This window comes from Podarcis filfolensis (genome assembly GCF_964270895.1).
Source record: "Podarcis filfolensis genome assembly, chromosome: Z".
Lineage (NCBI taxonomy): Eukaryota > Metazoa > Chordata > Lepidosauria > Squamata > Lacertidae > Podarcis > Podarcis filfolensis.
This window is the reverse complement of record NC_139617.1, coordinates 7169322-7183882: the sequence shown is the minus strand read 5'-3', so window position 1 is coordinate 7183882 and position 14561 is coordinate 7169322. Positions and strand designations below refer to the sequence as shown.

The window sequence follows — 14561 nt, the reverse complement described above, 5'->3', positions numbered from 1 at the left end:
CATGCTAGCAATTCAGTATTTTTGTTTTCTATTGAGGTTCCCCTTAGGGTGAAGTTTGGAATGCACACCAAATGTGTCTGTTGATATTAAAGTCATTAAGTAGCCTTTGGAGGTTTAGTGCAAGGCAAAATCCTTGGCCGATGGCCAGAAAGAGCCAACATCTTCTTTTTCTTTTACAGGCACTATAATAGACTCTCCATTTCATACTCACAAGGTTTAGAGGTTTAAATTCCTTTATTACAAGTTGGGATGGGTTGAGCAACTTATTCCATCCCTGTTTGCTCCCTCTGGCACTCAGCCAGTGGATTGTTGCTTTCTGTTCATTCCCACTATATCTCATTCCTTACCATTGTATACTGTTCCACCTTTTTGTGTACATTTTGTATGCACTTCTTACATAAGATTTGGACTTTTGATGTGAAACGCACACTTTTCAATGCTGCCCAATGCATTCAACAGTAAAACACACATTTTGCATGCATCTTTTATAAAATTGATATTTTTGTGCACTCTTTTCGCATGCTTAAAGTTCCCAGTTCCCAGAGAAATGCTGCAAAACCCAATTGGGAGTTGCATTGTGGTCTGTAAGCAAGTACAAGAGTGATGAATTGGACCAGTCTACTGTGCAAAGTTCACTAAACAAATTCCTCCCCATATCTATCTGTCATCTATCTATAATCTATCATTTCATGAAAATGACATCACACTTGATTGTAGAAAACCAAAAGGGAGAGTGTGTGTTTGAGAGAGTCCACACCCCCTGCAGAACAGGGTGAAATACTTCACCAGAAACCCAACATGACAAAGGCACACAAAGTGAAATGCCTACTATATAAAGGAACATAGGATACAGTGGTACCTCGGGTTAAGTACTTACGGTAATTCATTCTGGAGGTCTGTTCTTAACCTGAAACTGTTCTTAACCTGAAGCACCACTATAGCTAATGGGGCCTCCTGCTGCCACCACACCGCCGGAGCACGATTTCTGTTCTTATCCTGAAGCAAAGTTCTTAACCTGAAGCACTATTTCTGGGTTAGCAGAGTCTGTAACCTGAAGCGTATGTAACCTGAAGTGTATGTAACCCAAGGTACCACTGTATTGCCTTATCCTGATTCGGACCATAAGTCTATCTGGATCAGCATTGTCTACCCTGGCTTGGAGTGACTCTCCAGGGTTTCAGACAGGGGGCATTCCTAATCCTATTTGGAGATGTCCAGGATTGCACCTGGGACCTTCTGCTTTACCACTGAACTTTGGCCCATCTCTCTGCAAGTCCAACCAATGGGTACACACTGGGACTTCATGCTAAAATAAAATTGTTCTGCCTTGCAAAGAAACAGTCACATCGTCTGACTTCTAGGCTGCTGGTAGTCTAGCAAAATGCTCACTTTGTTTTCAGTTATCACTAGAATAATCTCTTCTACTGAGCATAAACATTATTACATATTTACTTTTGGATAAATAACAATACTCCCCCCCAAAAAAAAAGTTACCAGGAGAATCAGCCTTAGCGTTTTCTTCTCATTAGCCCTTTGCTTGTTGCCACCTGCTTATGAAACAAGAGCTAAGTAGGAAGTGCTAAAGTGTTCCCACTTGGCTAATGAGAGGAGACAACAGAACTCACTCCACTAATTATTTTTTTGCCAGGAGCAAATCTAGGGGCCTTGCTAGGTGAAGCTGAAAGCACTCCAACAAATTATATGTATGGAGACCAGTTCGGTGTGCATTTTAAAATCTTCCCACTGTTTTCCCCATTCCTTGAGGGCTTTATTCTTAAAGGCATCATTCTTTATAATAACCATCATGTGGTCCATTTTTGTTTTTGCTACAGCTTGTCTGTCATTCCTTGTACTGCCTCCCCCTCTCTTTCCAACTGACCCCTGAGTAACTGTTCTGCCTACCTATCTCCTTGAATAAAAGCAAGGAAGGAACTGACCCTAGCATTACCTGTAATTATATAACAAGTTTAAAATTACAAGCTTCCTTGTGGAAATGCTCATTAATCTTTCTGGCAATAGACTCCTTTTGTTGTGGAATATTTCCCAGAGTGCTGGAAGTTAACTAGATGTAAGAATTTGGCCTTGGTTAGGTTTATTGGTTTCTTATCCATTGCTTCCATTCTCTGAGGCTTGCTACTTGCAGGGGGTCACTTTGGACTGATTTGCATAAGTATGCTCTTCCTGTTCATACCCAGTGCTGACTTGCACAAGTGAAATTCCAGTAATTGCACAGGTAAAATTTTCATGTCACCGAGCATCACCTCACACATAATGGTTTGGAACCAGATTTTATCATGCATAGAGCAGAACAATTGAACTCACTTTAGCAACAATGTATCTACTTTAAGCATGATGGGAAGCTTGGCTCCAACCCAGTGAACAGATGGGTGACATACCCCTTAGCTTCATTTAATTCATTTAGATATAAGCCCTGGAAGTGGGTTGCGGACAATGAAGTGATAGCATGCCATACCTTTCTGTATGCAAAACTATTATCATTAGGTTATCATTAGGTGGCAGAAGAACTGAGGTACGTTTCACAGCTACTATTTGTGACTGAAGGAACAGAGAGAGTGACATTTCTCACAGTCCCTTGAAACTATCCTGTAGAATTGCAATTGCCACCTCAGGGTGTGTTTCTCATGCAAATGTTGAAATGGGCTGTCTCTATAATCCCATGTCTGTAGCATAACGATATGGACCTACAATTTGTACATGGACCTCAGGCAATGCACATGCATTGTTATGCTTGGAGAATTCCTACGCATAAAACTTATTAAACGACAAAAAACCCCGAATAAACTCTCCCCTCCAAAAAAAAAGCTTTAAAGGTATAGGATCTCACTCCCCCTGTTAAATCAGTGGGTGAGTGGGGAGAATAGGGATTGTACATGTGGGAGAACAAAGAGAGCTCAGACCCCAGAATTGAATTGTACAACCTCCAAATTGGGCTGAGGCAAATCAGGCTGTTTTACAAAAGAACCAGATAGGGGTCCAAACCAAAACTTGCAATCTGCACACACCACCCCTCCTCCTGATTCCCAGCTTCCTTCCAGCTTTTAGAACCAGGACATAACATTTCATGAAATGTCTTTCCCTTGTATCACTTCAATAACAATTCCAGAATTGCCGGTTTCCACCAACGATTTTTTCTCCTTCCTGCTGTTTCATTCTTCTTTCTGTTATCTCTTTCCTTCTATCGTCAGCTCTGTTAGATTACCGTGCTGAGATTTGCAGGGGCTTCTAATCCTGGGCTAATGTAGGGCTGCTCTTCACCTCCCTCGCCTTCATTTTATTTTTTAATATCTAGGACAAAGGAGGCTCTTGTTTGATGTTATATTTAATTACTCGGTAATGACTTGAGGTGAGGAGCAATCTAATTTCTGGAATGCTATTGGGCAGCCAGTCACTGACAACAGCTGAAAAGAAATCACATCTGCTGTGTGCAGCACACTTATTGTCTTCTGTCCCATTTCATGTGGACAGAAGGTGCTGTACACACAGATAGCCCATAATATGTAGCCCTGTTGCGCAGCATTTCTACTTCTTCTTTTCCTTGCCAGTTAGGCTGTCTCCATATTTGTAAAGAATTGTACGAAAAAGGAAACAGATACCACCCAAAGGAGAAGAGGGGGCAGCTGTTCAAATGCAGTTTGTCTTTTGTAAGGGTCCTTGTCCCTAAAGGTGGAGTTGGTGCACAACAGCAGTTTACTATTGCCATTCTGACACAGTCAAGCTGGGGTGTTTTTTTTTTGGGGGGGGGGGTTTCTACACACTTACCAGGAAATAAGTCCCATTGAATTCAATGAGAGCTCCCTTCAGAGTAGAAGTGCACAGGATTTTAAGGCTGCAGGCCCAACCCTGACTTATCAGGATAAAGCCCTATTTAGCTTAGAGGGACTTGTTTTTGAATAAAACATATGTACAATTTCACAGCAAGATAGCTCACAGCCTCTGTTGGCTGTTTCTATGTGACCTTGGCCTTTGACACCTGAGGTGTGTGTTTTAGGACGACCCTATTCTTGTGACCGTGAGATGCATTAACTGTTTTAATATTGATTTTTAAATTGTTGTTACCCTGTTACCCTGGTGAAGGGCAGGTAACAAGAAGAACAGCAACAAGAACAGCAGCAGCATGGCATTCTCTGCTCTCTCAAGAACAGTAACTAATCATAGAACCATAGAATCATAGAACTGTAGAGTTGGAAGGGACCATGAGGGTAATCTAGTCCAACCCCTTGCAATGCAGGAATCTTTTGCTGATACTTTTAACATCATACTTTGGGATTGCAGGTATATTCTTCTTGTGTTTTGTTTTTTCTTTTTCTTTGATTGTAACAGCCTTATTTTATGCTTGTACCTATAAGATATGGAGCTTTAGTGAATTTCAATAAAAACATTCCACCACTAACAACATCCAAGTTAATTAATCAAAGAAATGTTATCTAAATAATTAGATGATTAAATCTGCATAAATATGCATGTGAGGAGTAAATCTTGTTCTAAAGTTTAGGAAGATAAGAAGCAGCTTTATACTGCACCGTACATTTAATGCACTGATCTGGGAATTGTAGCTATGGGTAGAGAACAGGGGGCCTCCTAGCAATGTTCAGCACCTGTAACAAACTACAATTACCATAATTCTTCAAGGGAAGCCATGACTGTAATAGTGGTATTATAGTGCTTTAAATATATAGCATAGATGTCAGAGGTGCCAGCTTGTGAGGGAAAGTGGGGGGGGGGGACGTTGTGCACATGACATCAGGACATCAGGAGGAGCTGGGGGGGAGCTCAACATGACAGCTGTGCAGCCTAATGGTCAACTGCTTCTCTGCCTCCAACTGGTGCTGTCACCAGTGGGAGGTTGCTTCAACCCCCCTTCTCCTCTGTGGCAGGAGGAGGAGCTGGCCACTAGAGGCATGCCATGCTCAGATCTGCATTTCACCTCCATGCTTTTTGAGCATTGAGGGGCCCTGGTCCTCACCCAAAAAATAGAGGGGTGGCAAAAGGGCTTGGCTCCCATGAGCTGGTGCCCATGAGAGATGTTGCCCCAGACACAAAGGAACTTGAATGAACGAGAACTAAACATCCGAGATATGCTTTCCCCACAGTGTCACCAACATATGGTGAGCAGGTGTGCATGTGCCCACAGAGGCCTTCCCTAACATGCCATAGAGTCTTCTCCCCTCCATGGAAATTACGCTGGGAGGGCAGTAAATAATAGATATACATATGTGCAAGCATATTCCTAGACAGAGGCTATATTCACAGTATGCATTTGAAGCACTTTTATAACACTTTTCAGGAGACACTGGGACACACACACACACACACACACACACACACCCTTTGCAAGGGATTAGGAAGATACGCACAAACCAAACAAGAAATGGGGACAGATGGAAGTTGTTAAGTTGACAATAATGTTGAAGAAGCATTACAGTGAAAATTCGATTGAAGGAAACTGGCTGCACAAGATCTATAAAGTGAACTGGAGGTTGTTGGAACTGGAGTGGGTGTGGGTATTATGCTGGTGCAATATCTGTGGTAACAGTAATGCAAGGAAAGACAAAACATGACTTTTTAATCATCTATGTGATATTTATGTATTGTTGCCATGAAATATTAGTTCTCGTAGTTAATTGGTGGAGCTCACCATGCAGAATCTGTCCATATATAGAACTGTAATGAATATATGTGAAGAAGGAGCCATGGACGCACATGAGCCTGACTGCTGTACTTGACTCCTGCAGGTTGTTGTGGGAAGGAAGTGGGCTGGGAAGGACACTGCCATACCCCTCTGGGTGTTCTTTGATGGCAGCCCAAATGCATTACCATATGGGTGCCATAAGGGGATTGGGTCAGAGGGCACTGCAAGGCCAACTTGGAGCAAAACCTGTGAACTATATATGAGCTAAATATGAAGTGTGGAAGCAAGAAGATGAACTTGTAGAACCGCAAAGAAAAATTATCCCGAAGTGATACTGAGGTGGGGAAAACCTCTGGCCAGATGGATGGAGTTTGGTGGATGACAGCTTCTGGAGTATAGACGCTATCTATCTATCATCTATCTATATCATCTATCCAATTTCTATACCACCCTTCATCAGAGGATCACAGGGCAGTTTACAATATAAAAACACAAAAACCCATAACATAGTAAAAAAAAAACAAAAAAACACCAATATTTTTAAAGGTAATAGATTGCTCAATTAGCTCAATTTCCTGAGCATTTGTGTGTTGCAGTAGTTGTTGTTTTTCCCTCCCTAAGGTAGCTCAGTAGTGAGCCAGTAATTTGCTTGACCTTCTTCTTTGTAAAGCCAACCTGAGGAGTCACAGCATGGACCTCTATCCCCTTTGGGCATTGAAGACCCAGCAGGTGAACTTGGAGGACAGGGAATGCTCTGGGGCTCTATTGTAAACTGTGAGTAGTGCTGCCCTATAATTGTGCTAAGGAGGCATAATGTAAAGTATATACTGTTTCTATTACTGACTGCTGGAGCTTCTAGCAGATGCTTTCATTCTTCTTCATCTTCATCTTCAGTTCTGATAGGTCGAAGGGGAGAGAAAGCCACAAAAGAGATTAAGAGATTTCTTTAACACATTGCTCATGCTTGATTTTGTCTCTGCTTTGCAAATGGATGCAAGACAGTAAAAGAATTTTGCTACAAAAGAGATGTGAGACTAGAAAGCAACCTTAGCTTTCTGATTCATGGTACATTAAAATGCCTCAATTTGCATGCTTCAGAACCTCCTTCCATGTAGACACATCTCTAGTTTGCTCTTCAGTTGCCATGCGCTTCCCTTTGGTCTGCTGCTTCAAAGGGACAGTTTGGTCCTCTGCTTCAAAGGGGCAAAGGGAAAACCGATGATGCCTGCAATCTCATGGAATATTTGGTAATTACTATCCCTTTCAGAATTGTATTCCTTGTGAAGGAAGAAGAGAAAAAGGCAACAGAGATGTATGTGAGCACTGAAGGTCCTCCAAGAATAACATATTTGTGGTAAGCAAGAAAGAATTTCAACAAAGCCACCATTTTTGTCTACAGGTGGGGTATGCATATTCCTTTGTGTACACTACATTATATGAGGATGAGCATAAGCATAAGAAGAACCTGCTCAATCAGGCCAGTGGCCCACCTAGTCCAGCATCCTAAACTCACAGTGACCAATCAGATGTCTATGGGAAGACTGCAAGCATGACCTGAGTGCAACAACACCCTCTTCTCATGCAATTTCCAGCAACTATTTGGAACCATGCTGCCTCCAACAGTGGTGGTAGAGTTGGAGACTTCCGCTAAGGCAAATGATATCCTCTTCTACCAAGGACCATTACCCCACAAGAAAATTCACCTGAAGGCCACAAACAATTAGCCAGTTACTCCAATTGCATTAGGCAACAAACTGCATTTGTGTGAGAGAGAAAATATACAGCCTAAGAAGATACTACTGTGTATTGTTGCCATATCCTGAAGCTCTTGCTACTCTGATGCTGATCTGCTTAAATGACCATGACAACTACACTTGGAAAGCAGGGATGGGGAGCTGGTGGCCCTTTAGATGTTATTGGGCTACAACTCCCATCTTTCCAGATGATTGACCATGCTGGTTAGGGCTGATGGGAGTTGAGTCCAAGCAACATCTGGAAGGCTGCAGGTTCTTTACCCCTGCTGGAGGGAAAGGTGGGTGAAGACACGTGCTAGTTCCTTCTACCAGGACTGTTGTTATTATTTGCCAAAGCAAGCAGGTGATGAAGGGAGGGTTGGATGCTGCTGTTAAAAGTGCATGGAGCACCTTGCTGTAGGACCACCTGCTTGGCCACTCTCTTTGACAGCCCTCTCCATTGAGTAAATGGAAAATAGCTGCTAGGAAATGCCTCAGGACAGCATGAAATTAAGGGGAGGTATGCAGCCAGCTCTTAGCTCAGACAGTCCCCACAAGTGGGGTACAACAATACATTTCAAAACTTTTGAAAAAAGCAAAAAATGGTTGTATCCCAAGGAAATGTTTCTTAAAAAGTGCATTGTGAGGAATGAGTGATCTATAGTAGCTAGTGTGGTGAAACTGGTTGTATGCTGGGCCAAACAGAAATGCTGCCCCCTCCCCCCAGCTCACTGCAGAAATTAGGACGGGGGTGAAATGCAGCAGAACGAAAAAAACATGGGGGTTATTGGTGGCAACATGCAGAACTACAGTGTACTCAGAAGGAAGTCCTGTTGAGCTCAATAGAGCTTACAAACAGGTCAGGGTACAGGAGTGCAGCCTATGTCTTCCAAGTTTCTTCTCCTGATATAGGCATTATTTAGGAAACCCTTATATTCATGAGAGCATCTTTACCTAGATGTCTCTGTTCCTTTTCATATGTTGGTTATCCCTCAGTGGTAGGGCACCTGCTTTGCATGCAGAAAGTTCCAGCTTCCATCCCCAACAACTCTAGGTAGGGCTAGGATAAGATCCTGCCTAAAACCCTGTACAGCTGCTGCTAGTCAGTGTAAACCAGGGTTTCCAAACTTGGGTCTCCAGCTGTTTTGGAGCTATAATTCCCACCATCCCCGACCACTGGTCCTGCTAGCTAGGGATGATGGGAGTTTTAGTTCAAAAACCGATGGAGACCCAAGTGGACACTACAGATGGAAACTGTGGTGTAGATAATACTGATCTAGATGGACCAAAGGTCTGACTCAGTATAAGGCAGCTTGTTGTGTTCCATTATGAAGATTCTCAAGAAACCAAGATCCCACAGGCATAGTTTGCTTCTTTTTCCTGGTGTGAAAGGCTATGAACTTTTGTGTTTTCTTTCGTTCTTCCTACTGCAAAAAAACCCAGGAACTATTGTTTTTCTTACTGGATCAATATGTTGAAGTTGCTTAAATAAAATATGAAGACTGCAGTTGTGTGGTGTTTGACACACCAGGTTGCCAACCACCTCAAAGGGAGTGTTGACCCATGGATGTGAAATTCAGTCTTCGGTATAACTGGCTCACACAGTCCATCTAAGCCCAAAGGATATGTTTTTATTGGTTTTTATCATAGTGAGAATCTGACCCTGATTTCCCCCCCTACTTCCTATCTCCCTTGATATATTATGGATTAGAAGACCACATTTACATTTGTATGACAGCTTTGAAACATTTGGTCTTGCTGTCGGCCTGGAGAGTGAAATTTTATTTTATGTATATATGAATTTATCAGTCATATAGTGTTAGCTGCTGATGTAAGAAATAAACAGATGTGGGTCAACTCATAGGACAATTCCCCAAGTAGCACAGTATGGGTCAGATGTTTCCCAAGGCAAAACAGGAGCAGTGAGGAATGTCAGGCCTGAGGGACAAATGTGGCATGCCCTCCAACATGCCACAGAGGAAAACTGGGATGCGCATCTTTTGCATCCGTGCTCCTGCATGAGTCGTGTGATTTGCATGAGAGTGCCCCCAAATGCATGTTTTGGGGGGTCATGCTCTTGCAGGAGCCAGGTGACTCACACGAGAGCACCCCCCCAAAAAAGGGCATCTTATGGGGCTGTGCTCTTGTAGGAGCCAAACAGGAAATCCTGGGATCCAGTAAGAAGCTGGGATGACTTGTATAATTCTGGGATGTCCTGGTCAGATTGGGACAGCTGAGGGGGTATGCTATGGGCCTCCAGACATCTCTATCTATGCTGGATCTACACTGACCTGTTTAACAATATTAGAATGATATTAGATATGTTGTTCTAAAATGTCACAGATCATACTTGTAAATTAAAGTGTTTTTTATCTTGGTTTTTGCCCGTCAAAACGCTGTCTCCTTGGCCTTCACAGTTGAAAGAAATTTGCTTCTGAATGCCAGTTGTTTGAAACTACAGGAGGTGTGAGTGCACTTGTCCTTATGATCTAGTTGCTGATTTCCCATAGGCATTTGGTTGATCACTGTGAGAACAGGATGCTGGACTAGATGGGCCATTGGCCTGATCCAGCAGTAACTGGTAGAACAAATAGTCCAAATCAAACAATAAATCCTTTCATGCACTCTGCAAACTTCTTATTGGGTAATATAGTGGGGGTAAATTGCTGGTAGCTGCATGTTTCATTATTTACCTTAACCTAGAGGTGGGAGGCGGTAACTGGTCCTCCAAATGTTAGGCTACAACATCTATCAGTCCCAGTGTTCATAGTCAATGGTCAGGTAAATTAGTAACTGTAGTCAAGCAACTTCTGGAGCTGCTTCAAGTTCTGCACCTGTCTGGCTTGTTGCTTTTTGGAAATAATACAATCCATATGAGTTTACTTTCAGCTGCTCTCTTCCTCTCTGCTTGGGCCAGATATGGCCTGAGAGGCCAGCTGATAGGTGGGAGATTGAAGCAGATGCTGGAAACAGGATATACTTCCCTGTTTTCAAGTATAATTGCTAGACTGCATCCTAAGAAAGACAACTGACATTCAAAACGATTCAGATGTTATCTCCTAGTGGCCAGCCTTATAGCTCTGAGGCCTTCTCCTTGGAGCTTTGATTAGCTTGTCACTCTCCAATAATTGAAAGCTGTGCGGGGTCATGAAATGGCATTTCTCTCTGAGTCTCTCTGCTTGTTATGGTGTATCTCTGGTATGCTACAGAACAACCTTTCTCAGCCCAGTACCCTATAGGAGTTTTGTACTCCCAGAAGCCCTCCCCAAGATGGACAGTGCATGGGGATGATGCGGAGCATCAGGGGAGCATCAGGGGAGCACAAAGTTGGGGAGAGCTGCTACGGAACTCATTTAGGCTCCAAGCCTACCAAAAATGAGTAGATGGACATGGGATAAGATCTGAATATCGTATCTTATATATATATAGCAAAATTTATATATAGCTAGTTTGCTATTGTCCATCCATTGGTAGCCTTACAGATTACTGCAGTGTGCCCTAAGTGGAGCTATACTTGGGGTTGGCTTGGAGACTGCAGCTAGTTCAAAACACAGCAGTTAGGTTTCATATGGCACAAACTACCACTTGCTTGTGAAGTTATCCCTGGTTTATCCCTTAGCTACCTAGTAGGCCATGGTGGGAAGGTGTCTCCTGCAAGTCCCCAAGGTCTTAGAAGCTCACTCTGCAGTAGCTCAGAGCAGGGCTTTTAGTGTGGCTGCCCCTGCTCTGTGGAACAGCATTTATGTTGAGGCATGCCAGGGACCCACAACTGGAAACAGTTGAAGAAATTTTTGTTCCGACAGGTTTTCTGAGCTGAATAAAAGAGTCTTTGCTGTGAGTGTCTATTATGTATTGTTTTTGTTTATTTATTGGCTGTGTTTTTAACTGTTTTCTCCCCTTCTGTTTTTATTGTTTATCACCTGGAAGGCAAATGATGATGATAATAACTAATAAATAATTTATTAAACATGTTACTTGCCCCAAAGGTTTCCAAGCAACTAGCAACACATTTAGAAACAATAAAATAAACATATCATACTATAAAAACAAGTAAACTTCATAACAGTTACTGGAAGCTTTGGCAACCAACTGTATAGTTTTTAGGTTTCATTTCATTTCTAGGGGAAGTGTAGGATTGACTAATGTTGCTCAGAGACCCAGAACATTTTAAGAAATTCATGAGTGGAGATGGAAAAAGACAACTGGATAAATGCTTTTTTTCACCCAATCCCATTTTTCTTCGCTCTGTGGATATTTCAATGAGTAGACTCCTTAGAGTCATTCTTTAAGGCAGCTTCCCCCAGCCTGGTGATTTCTGGGGGTTGTTGGACTACAACTACCATAAGTTAGAACCATTCCCCATGACCCAGCACCCTTGAGTCTTTTCTTTTATTATTATTTTTTTATTTGTGTTTTATTGATCATCAGTTACAAATTAATTAGATGTAAAAAGAAGAAAAGAAAGAGAATTATATCAACAACAACAACAAAAAGGCAGAGTGCAGAGCCATCACAAAGAGGGAAAAATATAACAGAGGCAATCTCAGTTGAGGATCACTGGATGTACAGTATTCAGATGAAACTATCATTCCACAATGTTTTGTGCATTGCTGGCAGATGGAAGCCATACTCAATAAATTGTGCATATTCAATATGTTTCATAAAATTTTGTGTTTTTCTTTCCAGTACAATTATGAAATGTCCGGTCCAATTAGACCCCCAAATAGCTCTATTATTTTATTTACATCTAGAAGCTCAAGGAACGCCTAATAAATACCTTATTACCCTTGATTCTTATTGGAGCAGTCCCTTTATTTTTCAAAAGGAGAGCAAATCCCTTTAAAAAAAGAAAGCGTGTGTGACCTACATAACATTAAGATCTTCGCTGCGTGGATTTTTTCGGCCAGTGAAGCAGCAGGAGAATCTGCATTCGGCACAATGTTGTGCCTTAGCTCATGCAACAGCTGTTCTATAGGGAAAGCTATTTCGACTAGTTAGATTTCTGACACCCCTTTGAATGGTGGCTGGCAGGGAAAGACTTGAGCTGTCACAGCTTGGCTGCAGGGATTCGGTCAGAAGACAGAGAGTGAAGAAAAGATGGTGCATTCAAATAAATATAAACACTGCGTGGATTGATTCTTGCTGTGCATGCTTCCAAGTTTCCACTTTTTATGAATCATTTTTCTTCTCCAAGATTTGAGGGTTACCAGTAGTTAACTTCAATTTCAGAAATAGCCAGATGGTTGTACTTATTTCAGGCAAGGGAAGTGAGTGTTATATATCTGCAGTCAGATGAACAGGGATATCCTCTGGAAGACGATAATGTCCTCCCCCCCATCCCCCCTTCTCCCCTTTCCAAAATATTTCTTCACATTGCTGACAACTCTGAACCTGAACACCATATCGCTATATATAGTTGAGAGTGGGGAGCAATTGCCCATATCCCTAAGCCATGGTGGTCAAACACGTGACCCCCAGGCACACATGGCCCATGAGGTCTTTTGGCAGCCCTCAACAATGTCAACATCAAGTTCATTAACAGGAACGAGCTGGACGTAAATGACACTGTGCAAGTTGCAGTTAATTCTTTTTTTCTTTTTCAAAATTGTTTAAAAAAAGTAATACAATGCAATAGTATGCAAGACAAGGTTGACTACCAATTTTACTACCATTTTTAAAACTTTGCTCAAAATCAAGCTGTCATTGAATCCAAAGAACCATTAAATATGACTGAACATTTGACAATATCAGCTTTTAAAAATCTAACAATAGTGGCATTCATCTACTGCTTAAATTAGAATACAGGTCTCCCAACAATCACATTACCTATACACAATTCTGTACTGTTTTTATACTGAAGCTAACAATGAGCTGCATTCGACTTCACATTCTTAGCAAAATCATTGACTTTTGAGCACAAAATCTTTACAGCAGCTTTATAACTCCACTCTTCATCTTCATCTTCCTCCTCATCTTCCTTCTCTTCTTCTTCTTCCTCATCATCTTCTTCAGGTTCTACTTTCTTCTTGGAGCCATGCTGGCCTACCTGGACCTTTCTTTCCTGCATCACCCTTCCCCTTGGCACGATATGCTGCAACATCCTTCTCATACTTCTCCTTTAATTTTGCTGCCTTCTGCTCAAAGGGCTGTTTGTCTTTTGCTGTTTGCTCAGACCACATTTCACCTAGTTTCTTTGCTGTATCACCAATAGACAAACCTGGGTGGTCGCTTTTTATCTTTGGGTGATGCTCAGAACAAAACAGGAAGAAAGCAGATGGTGGTCTTTTGGGGGCATTGGGGTCCTCCTCCTCCTCCTCCTCCTCCTCCTTCTTCTTCTTCTTCTTCTTCCTCTCCCCTTTAGGAGGAATATAACTTTTCATCTCCCTATCATAATGAACTTTGTCACTCTTTGCCATGTTTTCAAACTTGCCTTTTTCTTTTGCTGACATTGTCCTCCATTTCTCAGAACATTTCTTGGAGAAGTTGGAAAAGTTGACCGAAGTGTCCAGGTGCTTCTTCTTATGTTCCTTGCGGCACGTTTGCATGAAATAAGTGTATGAGGACATCTTGCCCAGGGGCTTGTTCAGATCGCCTTTGCCAATGGCTGCGGTAACAGTCCCTGATCGGTGGGAAAAGGCGTTTGTGGTACTTAGCTCCTCACCTGGTGGAGCTGAGGAAGAGAAGCAGTGGCCATTGGCGATGTCGAGAGGGGGGTCAAGTAAAGCGCACGGATCACCTTCCTTCACTGCAGTCGAATGGGTTGCAGTTAATTCTTCATTAGCAAAGACACAATCTGCACAAACTTGCTGGAGTTGCAGGCCTAATGAGCACAGCAGCTCATCCCCAGTAGGTCTGACCCCCATGAAGCAGTTACTGAGACTGACAATCTCTGCCTCCCCACAGCTGTCTAAGACCCCTCCTCTCCAGAGCTTTTTCCAAGCAGTTGGAGATTTCATCTGGGTGAAACCATCCTTTCATCTGCCCTTTTCATGTCTCTTCTGGTTCTGGGAGGGAAGCTTGTTGCAGCAAGAGGGGGAGACATCTGCAACTCTGCACCAGTCTGATTCATTTCTGCCTCTAGGCCTCCTTTGTCCCATGCTCCTCCTTCAGCTTCTGCCTCTGATTCTGGTCTTTTTCTCTGCTCCAGACTCTGCCAGCTCACTAAATCCTCTTACCTC

The 14561-nt window shown here is 42.5% G+C and overlaps 1 protein-coding gene and 1 long non-coding RNA gene across 3 annotated transcripts in view; one reads left to right on the top strand and one right to left on the bottom strand.

The window, feature by feature from the left end:
- Positions 1 to 14561, top strand: part of LOC310754127 — a 70894-nt gene that overhangs the window by 45360 nt on the left and 10973 nt on the right. For both annotated transcript variants that reach the window (XR_014543635.1, XR_014543636.1), the window contains exon 2: positions 6918 to 7004. This is a non-coding gene — a long non-coding RNA (uncharacterized lncRNA). The remainder of the gene's footprint in view (positions 1 to 6917; positions 7005 to 14561) is intronic.
- Positions 13255 to 13992, bottom strand: LOC310753963 (high mobility group protein B2-like). The gene has a single exon (XM_083595291.1). It carries the CDS (start codon positions 13947 to 13949, stop codon positions 13392 to 13394), a length of 558 nt encoding a protein of 185 aa, XP_083451417.1. The 5' UTR covers positions 13950 to 13992; the 3' UTR covers positions 13255 to 13391.